Source organism: Lampris incognitus, chromosome 2 (assembly GCF_029633865.1).
Source record: "Lampris incognitus isolate fLamInc1 chromosome 2, fLamInc1.hap2, whole genome shotgun sequence".
NCBI lineage: Eukaryota > Metazoa > Chordata > Actinopteri > Lampriformes > Lampridae > Lampris > Lampris incognitus.
Window position 1 is genome coordinate 124,539,779 of NC_079212.1, and position 20,505 is coordinate 124,560,283.

Genomic DNA, 20,505 nt, shown 5'->3' on the forward strand with positions numbered 1-20,505 from the left:
GACAGAGCGGAGGTGGCAAGAATAATCAGAAAACTGGCTGGACAACCATAACTTAACCCTGCGTTAACCTGCCAGGGCAACCATGACTTAACCCTTAGTTCCTGGGTTGAATTCTGTCCCCAATACGTGTCCACCACAGTTTATGTAATACATCGGTTAGTTGCCGAAAGAGAAAGAAAGAAAGAAAGAAAGAAAGAAAGAAAGAAAGAAAGAAAGAAAGAAAGAAAGAAAGAAAGAGAAAGAAAATGTGATCTTTAACTGCTTTGGGTGGACCAAGTAAAGCGCTTACTGGTCTTTGTTTTTATGTTGCTGTTTATGAGGCAACAAATGATTGCTTAAAGTCCAGTTGCACTTTTGGATAACCATGACCTGGATGAATGAGAACATTCACAGCCAGATCGTTCAAACTAAGCTTTGATTCCTGATCTTCTTTTCTTTTTCTTTTTTTTTCTTCTTTGAAATCACTATGAGCTAACAGAAAGCCTGTGTGTGAGGAGAGAGGATGGATTAAGTCTCGCAGAGGATGAACTTGTTAACATCTTAAAAGCAGAATCACTAACTGCACTGCTCTGCATTATGAGTTACTTTCACATAAGGCCACCTTATGTAACATGACAGTTACTGTAGATATAAGCTCTTATTCAACAGGCTATGACAGCTTCCCACTGGAGATGGGGACAGAGGAGCGTTAATGGCCAGAAGCCGTATGAAGTTTACCGTCCTATACTGCCCCCTAGTGGTCACCAACAGATATCAGCTGTATTCCGCATGTTGGCCTGCCCCAGAAAGCAAAATTGCTGTGGCCCGGATCTGTGCCACACCGACACTTTCATCCCGCCCACATACCGCGTGGAATGACGGCACTGGGGCGGTCCGCTCCTTTTTGCCAGATCTGGACCAGAATCAAGCCATAGCAATGCCGCATGCGCCACATATTTACCAAAGATGGCCCATATTCACCATTTACCACACGGGCCAGTTCAGGGTCACATCCACATTACATGTGGCCGGGAGCAGCGCATCTTTGCCCAAAAAAAACCACGCATTTGATTTGGCATATTTGGGCCATATTTGCTATTATACATGTGGGCCACTTCAGGCTCACATCCATTTTGTCAGGGCCAGAAGAAGGCCATCAGTGCTGCATCATTGCCTGAAGTGGCCCACATCCGGATGCTATCTGGGACATCAGTTTCCTCTGTTTACCCCTCTGTCATACAGATTTTCATTTTAATAGTCAAGCCTCCTTGTACCTATTTGTCAGATTTGTCACACCTAACATAATGAAGCACTATTAACTCCAAGCAGGCCTCTCTATTCAGGGTTACATAGAAAGTCTGCAGTATAGGGGAGGTACACTACATAGCCAAAAGTATCTGGACACCCGAACATCACATCCATATGTGCTTGTTGAACATCTCATTCCAAAACTATAACAGCCTCCACAGCCTCCACTCTTCTGGGAAGGCTTTCCACTAGATTTTGGAACATGGCTGTGGGATTCATTCCCATTCAGCCACATGAGCATTAGTAAGGTCAGGCATTGATGTTGGGGGGAAGGCCTGGCTCACAGTCAGCATAACAGCTCATCCCAAAGGTATTGGATGTGGTTGAGGTCAGGGCTGTGGAGCGAAGTGAAGTTTTTCTACACCAAACTGGGCAAACCTTGTCTTATGGACCTCGCTTTGTGCACAGGGGCATTGTGATGCTGAACAGGGGAGGGCCTTCCCCAAACTGTTGCAACAAAGTTGGAAACACCCAGTTCTCTAGAATGTCATTATATGCTGTAGCATTGGAACTAAGGGGCCTGAGCCCAAACCATCAAAAACAGCCCCAGACCATTATTGTCCTTCAGCTTACAGTTAGCACTATGCATTCAGGCAGGTACCACTCTCCTGGCATCTGCCAAACTCAACACATTTTAAAGTCAACTGCAATATGGAAAACCACACTCCAAAGACAGACTAGTTATGTGATGTGTTGGGCAAGGGCAGGCTGTCCTTTCCTAGGCTCATGGTTGCACCATGTATTGATGGAACTGATTTGGCAGACTGCATTCACTGTATGGAATCAATAAGTAAATAAATCAACAGATTTTTGCACACTGGAGCTGGCGTGCAACTGTCAATTTCCCAACTGTTCTAGTAGAATACATGCTCATTAGTTTGCCATGTCACACTTTAATTTCATGTCTCTTTAAATCAGTCAACTCCACTTTGGATAAAAGTTTAATTCACAAAAATACATTGACCAATATAATGAAAATGTACTAAAATGTACTTTAATAATCCATAAAAGCTGGAACATCATTTGACAGAAAAACACAAGAAGCATTATTAGAGTTGGTTTAGTATAATATATTTCAGCTTCAAGAGACATAGAAATCAATCCTTATTTTTCCCCATATTTCTTCTATAAAAGACCCATTTTTCTGAAGCATTACTATGCAAAAAATGGCATTAGAATATATTATGGGAGCTATGAAATCCCAGTGACTGAGTATAAAATTAAGTCACATCAGAGAGATTTGCAGAAGAGAAAAGTCCATGAACAATAGGGAAAAATAAAACAAAAATACATATTATGGATCTTGTTCTATCACCATTGACATGACAGGCATGGAGGATAGGTGTATGGCTATAAAAAAAAGTTTTCACTTTTCCACTTGAAAACATCTACACTTAATAACAGATGTGTTTTTCATGCTCATTTTTGAATATTCATAATTATAAAACTTAAGAGGTCAACTTCAATGTCTTTCAAATGCGCTATTAATATTGCAAAGATGAAAAATACTGAATCAAAGTATATGTTTTTGTTTTATCTTCTTAATGCTGTTAATTTTTCCTTTTTGTTAAACTTTCCGAAAACTGAAAATAAGGGCTGCTCTCTGGCCTGATAGGAGGATCATGGACATGTAATGTTTTTTTTTCCTGCTTTGAGAGGGGCTTTTGTTAGGCTCTTGACCATTGTTATGGTCGGTTCGTGGTGGTGTTTGTTTGGTGTGGAAATGGAAACTGTCCATTCTGAGTCAACCACTGATGCAGAGACACAGAAGAAGGTCCTCAGAGGTGAGAGACCACAGTCTTCTCTCCAACTCTCTCTCTCTCTCTCTCTCTCCTTTTTCTTGTTCTCTCTTGCAATCTCTTTCTCGTTTAGATCATCCTCATCTTCGATAGGAGAAGGTCAGTCAGCTGATTCACCGTTTATGGCCGATGGTGTGCATGTGGGAGGGAAGGGGCAGGGGGCTGTCGGAATGCTGGCACGTTCCAATCAGGGCAACAGTTCTTCATTACAGCATTCTTAAAAAAAAAAGGAAAAGGAAAGGTGGGACAGGAAAGAAGATTACACCACATATCAACAATAAAAGAGATTAAACTACCTTTTCCCCATGCTTTTTAAAAGTATTGGATTTTTATAATACCATCGCATATTCCATTATTCATCTTGACTCAATAACAATTTTGCACCTATAAGTTCTTGTTTCCCCCTAGTGGCCAAACAGTCACATCACATCCGTCAGCCTGCCTTGCTCCACGGTCAAGAGCAAGGTAGTTGGCATATAAAAAGGAGTTTGACTCAGTGAGATGCTCACAAAAACCCAAGGAACCTACCCAAATTTTAACAGTTGGTAAAACTTAAGTGTCAAGAGAAGAGTGTTTAAAAATTCATCTGCACAACTCAGAATATCAATATCTCATCCTTTAAATGCCTAAGGGATATGGGCAGTAAAATGGAATCTTTGTACAGGGTGTAAAAGTTTGCTCAAGAGAAATTTTTCAGGGGGTAGGTTTTGACAATACAGTATTTACATTGACTACTGCACTATTGAGAATCCTTTTGCAAAGGTGAAAAAACATACACAAATTTAAGTGTGAAATATAGAACTGAGTATTGCCTTTTGAAAGTGACTTTAAAATTAACACAGCATGCAAAAAGGCTCATAATAAAAAAGAATAACAGTCAAGATAACACTTGTGGTTTAGCAAGAAATGCAAGACCTGCAAGGTAAATGCAGGAAATGACATTATACCATATCACAGCCAGTCTTAACTAGAACATAACTGCAAGTACGCAGGTCAGCTCTTCAGCATCTCCCTGAGGATTTGTAAGATCTCCATTTCTGACCAGCTGTGATGACAATGTCTCATCTTGCATCAACATCCTAGTCTGATAGCAGGAAGAGTAGCCAGCTGTGAATGAGGTAACCATGAGGAAGGGAGGGGGCCCTGCCCAAAAACAACTACACCCCTCGATCCAGACATATGTTTAGGTTTTTAAAAAGATAAACTGAAGCAAATATCAAGTTAAACATTTATAGGGATTAAGCTATGCAGGGTACAAACGATTCACTTAAGTAATAGGCAATGAAGTCCTTTTAACGGCAGTCAGAGGCCACCTATGCAGTTTACCCTGAGAAATCTTGGTAACAAAATTTATGGTTTCCTCATTTTACTTTCTAAAGAGCACGGAAACGTTCATAATAATCAATTATAATAATCTTTTAGCAAATCTCTGATAAAAGTTTGTCTGTTCTGCAGCTGAGTCAAAATGCTGCTACTCAAGTCCTTACTAACACCAAAAAAAGTGGATCACATCGCTCCAGCTCCGAGGTCACTATACTGGCTTCCTGTCCGTCGAAGAATTGATGGCAAAACTCTGCTCTTGGTTTATAAAGCACTGAATGGTTTAGGGCAAAAATAATTTCTGATCTTCTGCTACACTATGAACTATCCAGACCTCTCAGATCATCTGGGACAGATCTATTTTCTGTCCTCAGAGTTGAAATTAAGCATGGAGAGGCAGCTTTCAGGTTTTATGTACCACATATCTGGAACAAACTCCCAGAAAACTGCAGGTCTGCTGTGACTCTCCCTTCTTTTAAATCAAGGCTGAAGACCTTCATGTTTACCACGGCCTTTTATTAAATAAAATTTGAAGCTTTTGATTATCATCTTACTGTAACTTTCAGTTTTTGTTTTCAAATGTTTTATTGACTTATGTTGCTCTTCTTAATGCCTTTTATATTTTATGTAAAGCGCTTTGAATTGCCTTGTTGCTGAAATGTGCTATACAAATAAATCTGCCTCGTTCTATATCAATAGTGAGATCAAGGGAGTCTTACAAACATGCTATTACCACTAGGGGGAGACGTTTGTGTTTTGTTCATAAAATGTTCCCTGGCCTACTAGATTACAGATGTAGTTTTCATTATGCTCAAAGAATTGTTTTAATATCTCAAGTATCAGGTATGTAGGCCAACAATCACTATTTGAGTCGAGCACTGCAGGTAGACAAATCAGTGGGCTAACATGGCATCAATGTTACAACTTTGAGCAGATGAACTGCAGAACAAATACAAGACTTGAATTAGATGCAAAATGTAGATGAGCACTAGCATCTTTCCTACTCACTAAGACATATTAATAACATTGTAATCAAGTTATGGGATGGAGCAAAGTAAACAGGAATGGCTGTTATGTCCAAACAATAATAACAGCCAGCAGCCATACCAACATGTACCCTGGCTCTGCTGAAAGACAGAAGCTAAGCAGGCAGGGCTTGGCTAGTACTTGGATGGGAGATCTCCCAGGAAAATGAGTTGCTGCTGGAAGTGGTATTGGTGGGCCAATAGGGGTCAGTCTTCCCTCTGCTCCAGTGAAGGGGACACTGTGCTGTAGGAGATGCCATCCTTCGGATGAGACATTAAACTGAGGTCCTGACTCACTGCAGTTGTTAAAGATCCTATGCCACTTATCGCAAAGAGTAGGGGGTCCCCCGGTGTCCTGGCAAAATTCCCAACCTGGATCTCTCCATCTGGCCACCTAATCATCCCCCATGTAATTGGCTCAATAATTCCTCCCTCTCCACCTCAAACTGATCTGTGGTGAGCATCCTGGCTGCCCTGCTGCCTGGTGGTTGAACAACAGAACCACCCACATATTCTTTGTTATCAGAGGTGGCATTTTCGTATTTGTGCATGCAGGCCTCCTCAACCCCAAGTGAGAGTGTTTTCTCCACTGCTGGAGACACTATTTGTCCAGAAAGATCCCGCATACTACCTGAAAAGGCTGATATGCTGATCTTTCTGAAGAAAAACTTCAGTTATTTTTTGCATAGTCATACATTTTACAAGCAACAAGAAACTCAAAATGTTATTATCCACAAATAGTTCAACCATTACTGCTTTCCACTGTGTTGTTGTCAGGTGGAATATATGAGAGATTAGAGCATTTTCCACTACTAATTATCTACAAATATGACTGTGTTGTTCGGATACCAGTATTTTCCTTGGATGAGTTGTTTATTTATATGTATTTACATTGTTAATGTTCAGTTAATGCTTAAAAATATTAAGATATTTTTGTTATCTAAACATTTGACCTGTTTTTTTTTTACCATGTTGGAATCGAAACTTGGAATCGATAAGAACCGGAATCATTAAGCAGAATCGGAATCCATAAAATTCAAACGATACCCAACCCTACATATTGGTGGTCTTTGAGGTGAGTCCCCCCCCCCCCCAATGTAAAGTGCTTTGGTGTCGAGATAAAGCACTATATAAATGCAATCCATTATTATTAATAATAATAATAATACAGCAAAGCCTTCTCTCTGTAAGAAATGCAGTCAAAATGAAATGATGCTAGAGTGGTCAAACTGATGCCATGGTGATAAATTCTGCACACAAAAAAAAAAGACAACATGTCACACAACAACTACGAAGGAGAAAATCAATGCTTTCCGTTTTTGTAAAACAAAAGTTTATATTTTTTATATGAAAACTGCTACATAAATAAAGTTTTACTTACTAAAGCAGTCTACAATCTAGTGTTTACAATGCTGCAGTGAGTGCACCAAAGTAAAAAACCAACAATAAAGCCATTAGTGGACTGACCTTTAAATCGTATGCATGCTTCTGTAGCGATATCACAAATATGACCATGCATTTTCATGGTATTTTTCTGTATTCACATCTTCTGGTCTACGAACGTCCTTATGGACAGTCAAAGGGAATCAGCATGTGTAAGGCATTTTGCCTGTCCTGCACCTGGCAGTCAATTAACATTTTAGCAATTTCTCCCTATTATCATTTACTGATTTACTGATTCATTTTACCATTTACTGGTTTACTGATTTACTGATTCATTTAAAAAAAATGAATAAATGGAAAGGAAAAAAAAAACACAGGTGATAAACAATTATTCAAGAGGGCAGCTAATATTGGAGACTGACCATGTCAGCCATGAGTCATGTTGAGATAAATTTTAGGACAAGCCTGTTGTACCCAAGTTAAATATCCCAACAACTATGTCCCATTCAAGCTTTGTCCTCAAACTTGCCTTAGTCTAGGGTTTGAGAGCTGGTGGGAGCGGTGCAACAGTAGGGCAGTAATCCCATTAGTATTGGTTCATTGGGTAGCCCAGCATCGGTACGGGGGGTGGCGGGGCAGCCACCGCCCCAGGGGCTGCCGACAGAAGCCTGACTTTCACACTCTCTCTAAAATCCCTCTAACCCAACAACACAGGCAGATAATGGAGTAGTAACACAGTGGGTAGTTCAGTTGCAGTGATGTAAATGTTTTGTTGCTGTGTCAATGTCTGTCTCACTAATCCAGAGTTGCGTTTTTTTTTTCTCTGATCACAAAAACTAAATAATGTAAGCAAATACAACAGTACTACGGGCTGGTTGTGCTACATTGGTTTGGATGTATGCCAACACTGAGGCACAACTCTGATAATATGCTTTGTTTCCACATGTGTAATTAGTGATAATCAGGCTGTCTCCTAACTGAGTGGACTCTGACCAGAGATGAAATACTAATGTAGTCCTGGTGACACTGTGCAACTAGAATTTTCATTTTCAGGAAAAATGAGTTGTAAATCTGACACCATCAGTCTAAATGTCCAAAGGCATCATCAGAATACAGAAGGCAGTAACACCTGTCTGCTGTGGCAAAGTTAGCCATTGATCTCTAGTGCCATGTTTCCACACAAATGATTAGTGACTTTTACGCAATGCTTTTAAAATACATATGGGTGAAAAAAATTCAAATGTTAATCGGTGGTGTGGACAACTAAATTAAACTTAAAATTATACATATATATATAGTGGTGCTTGAAGTTTGTGAACCCTTTAGAATTTTTTATATTTCTACATAAATATGACCTAAAACATCATCAGATTTCACACAAGTCCTAAAAGTAGATAAAGAGAACCCAATTAAACAAATGAGACAAAAATATTATACTTGGTCACTTATTTATTGAGGAAAATTATCCAATATTACATATCTGTGAGTGGCAAAAGTATGTGAACCTCTAGGATTAGCAGTTAATTTGAAGGTGAAATTAGAGGCAGATGTTTTCAATCAATGGGATGATAATCAAGTGTGAGTGGGTGCCCTGTTTTATTTAAAGAAGAGGGATCTATCAAAGTCTGCGCTTCACAACACATGTTTGTGGAAGTGTATCATGGCAAGAAGAAAGGAGATTTCTGAGGACCTCAGAAAAAGTGTTGTTGATGTTCATCAGGCTGAAAAAGGTTACAAAACCATCTCTAAAGAGTTTGGACTCCAGCAATCCACAGTCAAACTGATTGTGTACAAATGGAGGAAATTCAAGACCATTGCTACCCTCCCCAGGAGTGGTCGACCATCAAAGATCACTCAAAGAGCAAGGTGTGTAATAGTCGGCCAGGTCACAAAGGAACCCAGGGTAACTTCTAAGCAACTAAATGCCTCTCTCACATTGGCTAATGTTAATGTTCATGAGTCCACCATCAGCAGAACACTGAACAACAATGGTGTGCATGGCAGGGTTGCAAGGAGAAAGCCACTGCTCTCCAAAAAGAATATTGCTGCCCGTCTGTAGTTTACTAATGATCACGTGGACAAGCCAGAAGGCTATTGGAAAAAAATGTTTTGTGGACGGATAGAAAATAAAACTATATAGATAACCACAATAGAACTTTTTGGTTTAAATGAGAAGCGTTATGTTTGGAGAAAGGAAAACAATGCATTCCAGCATAAGAACTTTATCCCATCTGTGAAACATGGTGGTGGTAGTATCATGGTTTGAGCCTGTTTTGCTGCATCTGGTCCAGGACGGCTTGCCATCATTGATGGAACAATTAATTTTGAATTATATCAGCAAATTCTTATGGAAAATGTCAGGACGTCTGTCCGTGAACGGAATCTCAAGAGAACATGGGTCATGCAGCAAGACAACGACCCTAAACACAGAAGTCATTCTACCAAAGAATGGTTAAAGAAGAGTAAAGTTAATGTTTTGGAATGGCCAAGTCAAAGTCCTGACCTTAATCCAATCGAAAAGTTGTGGAAAGACCTGAAGCGAGCAGTTCATGTGAGGAAACCCACCGACATCACAGAGTTGAAGCTATTCTGTATGGAGGAATGGGCTAAAATTCCTCCAAGCCAGTATGCAGGACTGATCAACAGTTACCAGAAACGTTTAGTTGCAATTATTGCTGCACAAGGGGGGGGGGGGGGGGGGGAGTCATGCCAGATACTGAAAGCAAAGGTTCACATACTTTTGCCACTCACATATGTAATATTGGATCATTTTCCTCAATAAATAAATGACCAAGTATAATATTTTTGTCTCAATTGTTTAACTGGGTTCTCTTTATCTACTTTTAGTACTTGTGTGAAAATCTGATGATGTTTTAGGTCATATTTATGCAGAAATATAAAAAATTCTAAAGGGTTCACAAACTTTCAAGCACCACCTAATATAGCTATCCATCCATTATCCAAACTGCTTATCCTGCTTTCAGGGTCACGGGGAGGCTGGAGTCTATCCCAGCAGTCACTGGGCTGCAGGCGGGGAGACACCCTGGACAGGCCGCCAAGCTATCACAGGGCCCACACGCCCACACACACACACCTACCTATGGACAATTTAGTATGGCCGATTCACCTGACCTGCATGTCTTTGGACTGTGGGAGGAAACTGAAGCACCCAGAGGAAACCCACACAGACATGGGGAGAACATGCAAACTCCACACAGAGGACGACCCGGGACGAAACCCAAGGTTGGACTACCCCGGGGCTCAAACCCAGGACCTTCTTGCTGTGAGGCGACCGTGCTAACCACTGCGCCACTGTGCCACCTATGATTTATATATATAATCAATCTAGTTTATATTATTAAAATATATTATAAAATTAAACTGAAAATTATCCAAATTAAACAGTGAAGAACTGCTCCGTAAAAAAAAAAAAAAAGAATTGTTGACTAGAATTACTTGCTATTGGAAAAATTAAATCTATCAATTTTTAGATATATAGTCTTTACCAGACCATAAACATTGCCACCTGATGCAAGCACACATTTTTTTCTGGTATTTTCCAAGATTCTTTGACATCTACACATTTCCGTTAAGCTTTTCTTTCACACAGCTTTAAAATTTACATTGAAAAATACCTCAGTAGAAACACAGATACGGATTCAATTCAGACTGAAGAGGTTTTGCCGTCATGTTTATCCACACTCAGGTCCTATGCATTTATTAACATGGCTGTGCTCTGGCATTTTTCCATCCATGACAATTACCGGTATATACAATAGGAAAGTTACTTCAGTTTGTTGCTTCAGTATGCTTGTGGACACAGGGGCTTAAGTGAGGGTCCTCTGATGGGAGGGCAGTCCCCTGAGTCAGTAGGCCTTCCTGCCAGCCATTACTTTGACTGACCAAAATCAGGGGCAGTCCATTTTGGGAGTGCTTCCAGACATATTCCCCACCAAGGCCTCTGTCAGGCCAACATGCACAAACGAGCTAACACAAAAGAGTTGTCCAGCCTCACTAGCTGAGATGATTGGAAACATGGGGGCACCAAGCCAGTAATCTTCATGCAAGGGTAAATGCAGAGCACAATATTCAAAATGGTTTTTTTTGGGGGGCGCTCAACACAACGGCCTCCTGATTTTTTTTAGAAATGGGTTGACTGATGCTTGATAATGTCCTATATTGCACTCTTACTCAAATTGGCATGTTAATTTACCTACTCAAATTGTCATGTTAATTTAATTAGTAAATTAACCATACATAGTCTGAGTTATCATTTACACTAGCACTCAGTATGACATTGAGCTATTAGGCAAGTCCATTTTGTTAAATTTTAGGACTTAAAGATAACAATAAATCAATCTACAGTGACTGTAATAACTTCTCCACTGCCAACATATGGCAAAAAAGACTAAGAAATAGGGGTTTGACTTCTATTCTACTGAGAACCGATCGAAAAGGACTTTACAAACCAGTACCCCTTTTCCACCTAGGCAGTTTGAGGACTGATTCGGAGCTATTCCCTAATCTCGAACCAGTTGTTCGCATTTCGACAGTCAAAGAACCGGCTCTCGGCCAGGAAAACTGGTTCCAGAGCAGCACCAACTCTTTGCTGGGCTAGAAGAAAAAAAAAACATCAGGGGCTGTGGGCAGGATTATCATGAGAAACAAGACCAATAGAGGATCCATTACTCGGCAGCAACAATCAGTTCTGACGAATAATGCATGCACCCCTTAACACTCAGTAATGGACACTTCAAATCAAAGTTTGATAGGAATCAAATGGTTTCATCAGTGCATACTTTATTTGGTTAACTTTAACAGAGTGAATTTGAAACCCCACATTAATTTTTCCGCATATAAAGCCTAATTTTTGGAATAACTATCTGAAAGCCTATGCTTACAAACGCATCAACAAAGAACACCAGAGTTCGCCCTAAGAAATATAGAAATTAATCAAGGAAACCTTGTAAAATTCAGACCAATCGGGTGTCCAAGTGGCGTGGCGGTCTATTCCATTGCCTACCAACATGGGGATCGCCGGTTCGAATCCCCATGTTACCTCCAGCTTGATCGGCGTCCCTACAGACACAATTGGCTGTGTCTGCATGTGGGGAGCCGGATGTGGGTATGTGTCCTGGTTGCTGCACTAGCGCCTCCTCTGGTTGGTCGGTCGGGGGCGCCTGTTCAGGGGGGAGGGGGAACTGGGGGGGAATAGTGTGATCCCCCCCACACGCTATGTCCCCCTGGCGAAACTCATTACTGTCAGGTGAAAAGATGTGGCTGGCGACTCCACATGTTTCTTAGGAAGCATGTGGTAGTCTGTAGCCCTCCCCGGATCGGTACAGAGAGTGGAGAAGCGACCGGGACAGCTTGGAAGAGTGGGATAATTGGCCAGATACAATTGGGGGGAAAAAGGGGTTAAAAATCTACAAAAACAAACCATCCGTCAACAGGGAAATACAAGTCTCTTGTCTATGAGACCGGGCTCTTGAGAGAGCTCCAGCCAGCTCACAGTGGGGTCAGTGAGCACGACTGCCCGGCCAGTTGCCAGTTTGTACAGCCTCTTAACTAAAACGTTGGAGCAAATTTTCCTTGTGTCATCAATTTGTGTAAAACTGCCAATATTCGAAATCTGCACAGTTAATTTCTTGCCTCAAAAATTCTCATGCATAACTTTAACGATGATAGCATCTGAAAATTGTAAAAAATTCAAAATCTACACAGTTGATTTCTCACCTCATCTTCAGAGACGTATACAGTGACGTAATGACATGGCTCTCTAATCAGCTTTAGTCCGTGGAAAAGTAAACTGGTTCTTAGAAGGTTCGTAAGTTGAACCAACTGCAAACAAGTTGAACCAACTGCAAACCTGCACAAGTACCAGCCCAGAGCTAGAACTAGGTTCGTGTTGGTGGAAAGGAGGTACAGGAACCAGCAAGTTGTTACTGTCATTTATTTTAATGACAGTAGTGGCACGAGAGTGGGTTAACAGCTTCTGCCCACTTGCATAGATAGCTTTACTCCGATTCCACCAACACTTTTGAAGTTTGATATATGTGATCTAGTTTGGATAAGTGTTCCAGTTTGGATATGTGTTCTTGTAGTTTTTGGATATGTTTTTGTCTTTGTGTTGCACTGTTGTGGGAAACGATATTTTGTTTCATTTCATGTATGCAAGTACATGAAGTGAAATGACAAATAGCGTCCCTGATTCCTGACCATGCCGATCCTTTCCCACTGGTCACTGGCTAATCAGAGAGAAGGCAAAAATCAGTTCTGTGTAGCAACGGTAGCATTGTTGAAGAACCTGAAAATGCCTGTGTCAAGAGTACCCCAAATTATGACACCAAGTCCAAGGTATGGAAAAAATTAGGCACCATTTTCTCTGGATTTTTTTTCCCCATCGGCAGACATGCCAAACTGGTGCTAATTAACAAAGCTAAATTACCAAAAGAGACAAAAATTCAACAAGCTATGATGTTTAAAAAATCTCCCCTAGTGAACCACAGGTGATGGCAGCAGACACCAAGCTAGCAAATGGACAATCTAGTGAGCTCTGTACAAGATTGGCAGCATTAGCAGCAGTTGCTGCTTTTTGATGTGTAAAGCCCTTAACAGTTGGAAAATGCTAAGACTTAACAAGCTAATACAACATCATGCTGAGATTGTGTTCTATATCTTTCTCGTTTGCCTTCAAATCCAGCCAACACACAATGATTCATTCACTGGCCACAGATGGGACCATTGTGAAAAATTTGCCAATGACAGCACTGCTTCACACCAAATCAGGTCTGACTCGGATATGTCAGCCTATTCAGAAACATTTACTGTGCCTGTAACGAATCAGCTGCGCAGGCATGCCAAGTCATCATCATGAGGTGTTAGCTGTGTCAGTTACGGAAAGCAACTGACACCTCCTACATATATCCCCAGCCAACAAGACGCCCAACTGATCCATGGTCACATGGACTGCTTCCTACAGAGACAATGACTAGATTTTTAATCCAGGCCAGAGTTAGATTTAAGCAAACAAGGAGTCAGGCAGTTGTGTTAGATTACTCTTGCCTAGTTAACATGGTGGTATCATCACACTCCACCCCCCCTTATCCAGGTCAATACTGTATACACATGGCCCTTACCCTAAACAACGTTCCTACAAATGCACACTCTTATCCTTTCTTTATGCAGAGGCTTGTGTTTTCCAAACTTATATCTTACTCTCATGTAAAGTGCATTGTATTGCAATTTGGAGTATGAATTTACTATATAAATAAGATTTGATTCACTGATTGATTTATTGATGTGTGTTCATTTAGAGTAACATGGTCCTGTTAATTGATTACACAAAACCAAGATGAACAATGTCAGTGTTAGACTAGAGGAAGGAACTGTGCTGACTGGGCGAAAAACAGACCGATATTCCTTGTGATAGGTGACCAAATTATGATCCACAAAATATCTTTATACAAAACTATTATTATCGATATCCATCAATCAATATGAACATCCAGGCTTGATTTTTTTTCTGAACTGTGACATCATCTTCTGCATTGTGACCATGTGAGTCTGACTGCATGGGTTTTTATAATGTTCTTGATATCAATTTCACAAACACACCTGGCTCAGAGCTGCTGCAGGGGTAGGAAGGGGGTGGTTTTAAAGCAGGACACAGTTGGATTTCTTTTTTGCCTTCTTCTTTTCCACTGGCGTTTTCCTATTTATTTGTCTGACCAGGTCATAGAAGATCTAAAGAAGAGAGAGTCAGGCAAGAGAGGGAGAGAAAGAGAAAAGAAAAACTGAGTGCACTCACACAGACAAGAGTGCTTTTGTCACCAAGGCAAACCGGAATACACCATATCGCATTTAAGCAAACACTTACCAAGGCCTGCATCTCATACAGGATACAGATCATTGCAACCACACACTATCTTTGACAAGGATGTGGGTTTGTGCATAGGGTACATCACAACCTAGCTCATAAAATTGTCTTTATGCATGCTCAATAATCCAGGTAAAGAAACCACAGAAAGTTCAAACAGTTCATCTGACACAACGTTTAGGGGGAGAAACATTTCATCACTCATCCAAGTTACCTCGTAAGTCTCAACTGACTGCAGGTATCCCCCAACCTTATAAACAGCACAATCATATAATGACCGAATCCAACGATTGGTTTCATATGCTAATTAGCATGACCATTAACTAGAGTTACAATGGCCATGCATACTATTCACAGAGGAATGGGGAATAGTTGCAATCACAGCATTGTAAAGATGGCGACAGATGTACTCTTAGCCTGCCCCCCAGTTCAGGGATGGAAGATGCCCAAACAGTGCACCAGCCAATTGGAGAGAGGAGAAGGACAACAGCTGTCTAAGTGTAAACCAGTGGTGATTCCATATGTGGTGGGAGTGTCAGAACAATTGAGACTTGTATTTTCCAAACACCGTGTCTCAGTTGCTTTCAAACCCCAAAACATGCTGTGTCAGAAATTGGTCCACCCCAAGGATCGGATCCCTTGGCACAAACAGAGCAATATATTGTATGCTGTTAAGTGCCAGCAAGATTGCCGTGATTTGTGCATCGGGGAAACCAAACAGATGCTGGCCAAGAGCATGGCACATCACAGAGGAGCTAATACGTCAGGCCAGGACCCAACAGTCTACACCCTTCTACAGGCCAGTGGCGACTCTTTCAAGGATAAGGATGTGCTTGATAGGGAGGAATACTGGTTTGAATGGGGAGTCAAAGAGAACATCTATGTGAAGAGGGAATGACCATCCCTGAACCGAGGGGGCAGGGGCTAAGAGTACATCTGTCGCCATCTTACAATACTGTGATTGCAAACATACCCCAGTCCTCTAACAGTACACATGGCCTTTGTAACTAGTTAATGGTCACGCCAGTTTGCATATGAAACCAATCGTTGATTTCGGTCATTATGCAATTGTACTGTTTATAAGGTTGGGGGACACCTGCAGTCAGTTGAGACTTAAGAGGTCATACTTGGATGAGTGATGAAATGTTTCTCCCACTAAACGTTGTGTCCAGATGAACTGATTCAACTTTTTGTGACCAGCTCATAAAATTTCTGCATTTCAAAACGCCATGTCACAAATTCAAAACACATCTCCTGTTCATTTTCCACATAAAATACAGAGCTTACCATTCGTTTACAGGAATGCCATTAAATACAAGTCACTATTTTAATGCCTAGCTAAAAAAGGAATACCTCCTAAAGATGCATCTAGTATTGTGGCTAGTCTTTGTAAATCAGCTGTTTATTTGATTTTGATATACTTGACTGATCCCAGCAGGGAAATTACCCTCTGCATTTAACCCATCGTAGCTGTGTAGCTAGAAGCAGTGGGCAGCCGCCGTGCAGCACTCGGGGACCAACTCCAGTTCTTCTTTCCACTGCTGTGGTCAGGGGCACAGACAGGAGTATTAACTCCAACATGCATCTTTTTTTGATAGTGGAGGAAACCAGAGCACCCGGAGAAAACCCACCACAGACACGGGGAGAACATGCAAACTCCACACAAAGGATGACCTGGGATGACCCCCATGGTTGGACAACCCCGGGCTTCAAACCCAGGACCTTCTTGCTGTGAGGTGGCAGCGCTAACTACTGCGCCACCTTGCCGCCCACGGTGGCAATATGGGCAAGGCCATCTTTCTTGCTTTTTGTGCGTGCTGAAACTCACGTCGAGGACGTTGATCTTTGACTTAGCGGAGGACTCTAAAAAGGCACAGTGGTTCCACTGTCTGGCTAGATTCTGTCCCTGCTCCTTCCCCACCACACGCTCATCCTCAAGGTCACACTTGTTTCCCACCAAGATCATTGGCACCTAGAAAAAATAAATAAATGTGAATCACAAATTATTCCCACGTTTAAATGACTTGCGCTTTTGTGTGCAAGTGCAATAATTTCATTTAACAGAAAAATAAAACAGCAGGTAATCACAGAGAGGAAATTTACATTTACAATTAATCGTTTCAAATATTTCAGTCTAGTTTTTATCTGCAATGAAAAAAAGAGTCCATGAAAAGGTGAAAGAAAAAAAGGCGGCTGGATAAATTAGGAACAGGAAAGGAGGCAGCAGATGAGTATAAAGATGAGAAAAGATAGGGAAAAGGGAGATGGATGGAGGAGAGATGGGGTTACGCTTAAGAGGGTGAAAGGGAAAGTGCAGGAGTAAAGATGAGGTGAGCGATGTGAGAGAGGAGTGGTAGGGGGCCAAGGGAGAAGAGAAAGAGGGAGTGAGACACCTCATTAGACAGAGAATAAGAGGCAGCAGGGCAGTCATTACACAGTTAAGCATGAGTCAATTACAATCTCATTTACAAGAAGGAGGTCATTATCAGCAGCTTAAGTATTCCGTTCAGTTCAATTTAAAGGCGGGACAGAAAGTTCACTGAAATAATCAGGAGAAATCAATTTATCCCTCTGAAAAACAAAATTTAAGGCTATACAACACAAGACATCTACATAAAAATTAAAATATTTGCTTGAAACCTTTTGCAAGACCTACTCCCACAAGGTCAGATAACAACTACAAACTAGATTAATCTTTCAACAGAAAATTCACAAAAGGTCCTCCTTTAAAGAGAACGTTAACACTCGTTTTAGTCTGTCTCTAACCACCCACATTTTGAAAAATGTGAGAGAAAAAATTGTGTAGGTGAAGAGGAAAGTGATGTGTGTGTGTGGGTGTGTGTGTGTGTGTGGAGTGGCACCTCGCCCCAGCTTGTCACAACTCTATCCAGAGCGTTTAGCTGGCCAATGCTAGGGTATCGCCTTTCTACTTGCCTATTTCATTGGTTTAAAATGCTGGAGCCCACAATTGTCAGCTATGTCATATGTTGCACATCTCGGTGCCTTTGATGCCCACATGAAGCAGGCAATTTGGGGGCACTGATAACAATGTACATTTTATTCCACAGGAAAGACAGCATAGAGTTTCTCCTTCAAAGAAGCTGTGAAATGCTGTCTCTTTTTTGTTTAATTCATCATGTGGACAATCAGCTCTACCACCCTTGGGTCATAACATGTTTTCAGCCCGAAAAAAAAAAATGCAAAAAACAAAAAGGGTTTAACATTTCTCTAATTTACTTTAAAGTAGCCAAAAAACAAGCACTAGTATTTTAGCACTGGTAATCACACCCTGAGCTCTTGTAAAATACTCTATACAGCAACTGATCATATTACCATTTTCAGTGGAAGTGCAATATAGTGACAAAAAGCCACGGGGCATCACAACTGCCATTGCATGTCCTATTGTAAGACACACCAAATCATACACAAAAATCTAACCTTAATCTACTGTTTCATCAGATTTCATTCTCTAAAACAGAAGCAACGATTTGATTTATGTTAAGTGTATTTATTGTCATCCAACCCATACAAGATATTTCATTATGTAACCTTCTTGTGGCCAATCATCCAGCTTATAAACCTATAAAAAAGCAGTGGAACCTAATTGTTTTTGTTTTGTCTCTTTATAAAGGGGAAATCCTCTTCACTTACATCCCTGGACAGTCAGATTCAAATGAACCTTGGCTGTGTTTAGACCCTTTGACCCCCCTGAAAATGCAACCGCTTTTGCTTTTTTGTGCCCTCATTCATAAACGTTAATTGTCCAAGGTCAAGAGGAAGAACTGAAAAAAAAAACTTATTAAAGGAAGGGGCTATTCTGGGCAAAGTCATAGCCCTTGCTGTCACCATGAGTAGGGGCCAGGAGCAGTCAGAGTGCTGGGATGCGTCTCATCCTGCCTGCTGTTTCCTGACCGTCTATCTAGGGAGTGTGGCGGCCAGGAGGAAGTTGTGGCAGCCCCGCCCAACCAAGATAACATCGATTTCCTTCCTGCTTGTCTCCCCCCCTTTCTTTCCGCAAATGTTTGAGCTGGCCTCTATGCTCCAGCTGCTCTCTGGAATGACTTGATAGTGACTGAGCATGTATATGTGTGTGTGTGTGTGTGTGTGTGTGTGTGTGTGTGTGTGTGTGTGTGTGTGTGTGTGTGTGTGTGTGTATGTGTGTGTGTGCGCATCTGAGTGCACCATCTAGTGCAGTGCAGTATTTTCTGGCAGTTTTTCTTTCTTCCCCCAAATCATCTGTTTTAAGGAAAAACACAACAAACATGACAAAGAAAAAAGATGAGCAACAGTTGTCACAGGGATGTCAGTTTTTACCTCTCCATCTTTGACCCAAGTTTAGAGGTCATTTGTTCTGGCACGACAGCAAATCAAGCAAGGCACAGAATGACAAGATGAAAAGGTTTGTGTGTGACACAAGAGGCGCTTTCCACCCATTACTTATGAGGAAAATCTATTTGCGGTAGGCTTGCCTGATAATGTGTTTGGCTGCAACAAATAATTGTGTATAGGGAAACACTACCTCCGTTATCTGTTTCATACAAACCCTGTCCAGAGGCAACCTCCTGACGCTACTCATGAATCTGGAAAAACTGGATATTTGTAAAACAACATGATAGTGTCCCAGCATGCACCAACTTGTTCGACGCCGTATTACATCCCCCCTCCATCTACAAGCGGCATACATATGTTGCTTTTGGAGACATTCTCTCTTTCGATTTTCAGTTCAATGGTGCTTTGTTAGCCTGTATGTTAGGAACACATAAGCGCGCTCACAAAACATTTTTCGCCATCTCTCTTTCACTTTTTCCTCCCCACATCTCTTGCAGTCCATTTTAGACTGTCTGGTATAGTGTCTGTCTCTCTCTGCCTCTTTAAATTTTTCTCTGTCTCTTTCAGTCTCTCCACCCCTCTGTCTCTTCTATGGGGAAGACGACAGGAAGACGGGATGTTTGGATTAGTCCCATGGAGGTTGCTGCTTGATGTCTGATATCTAAACAAGCCCTCGGTGGGGATTGCAGAACGACGGTGCTCCCGGTGGGTTCATGAGTGAACTAGTGGTATGCCTCTCTAACACAAACTTTAAATCCAAGTTGGGCTGAAGGAATGGAGGTGGAGGTATGCAGGGAAGAAGAAAAATATTCAGAGTTGCAGTGTCAGCAGCACAGAGGTGGCGTGAGCCTACTTATAGACTATGCACAGCCCACAAAAGCCCCGTTCAGAGACGCTACAGACAGGTCCTATCCCGCCTGCAAAGGCATCCCAATGATGTTAGGCACTGGACTGCAGGGAATCCAGCAAAGGGAAAATTCTCAGTCTGACTGGGATGAACGGAGCCCAATTTAACTTTGGATACAGGGTCCAAGAGGGCACCCTGGGCAGCTGCTATGGTGTATGGCTCCTATCTTAATTTTTTCCTGAAATGTGTTTTTTCATGTAAAAACTTACTCGACAAATAAAACAAATTCTGATTCTGTCTCCAAACGGAGAGGTGAGTCACAGGCACCGAGTCAGGCATTAACTTCCAATCTCGTCACACAAGTGGAGACAGAGCCGGCGCAGGGAAGTCATAAGACTTCTCTTACGTAAGAACAGTGGAAGGGAAATAAGAGACTTGAGCCTTTAATACGCTGTTGACTAGTCAGTTACTTTACTCCTCCATTTCATGAGACTGTTAATGGTTCTTTTTTTGCTCAACTGTGTTCAACATAAACCCCCCTCTTCAATGCAATGTCATTAAAAGCCCTTTTAATTGAGCTTGGCTAGTCCAGATTGTGTCTGTACATTTTGCCAGTATTACAGTAAATGGTCCATG

The 20,505-nt window shown here is 41.4% G+C and overlaps 1 protein-coding gene across 5 annotated transcripts in view; it reads right to left on the reverse strand.

Moving 5' to 3' along the window:
- Nucleotides 1–2,170: 2,170 nt before the first annotated feature.
- The window catches only part of LOC130107915 (ras-related protein Rap-1A-like), a 32,072-nt gene continuing 13,737 nt past the window's right edge, over nt 2,171–20,505 (reverse strand). For all 5 annotated transcript variants that reach the window (XM_056274713.1, XM_056274717.1, XM_056274716.1 and 2 more), the window contains exons 6-8: nt 16,522–16,665; nt 14,432–14,560; nt 2,171–3,302 (exon numbers count right to left, since the gene is read on the reverse strand). In XM_056274713.1, coding sequence (XP_056130688.1) covers nt 14,471–14,560; nt 16,522–16,665 — 234 coding nt within the window. In that variant the 3' untranslated portion in view covers nt 2,171–3,302; nt 14,432–14,470. The remainder of the gene's footprint in view (nt 3,303–14,431; nt 14,561–16,521; nt 16,666–20,505) is intronic.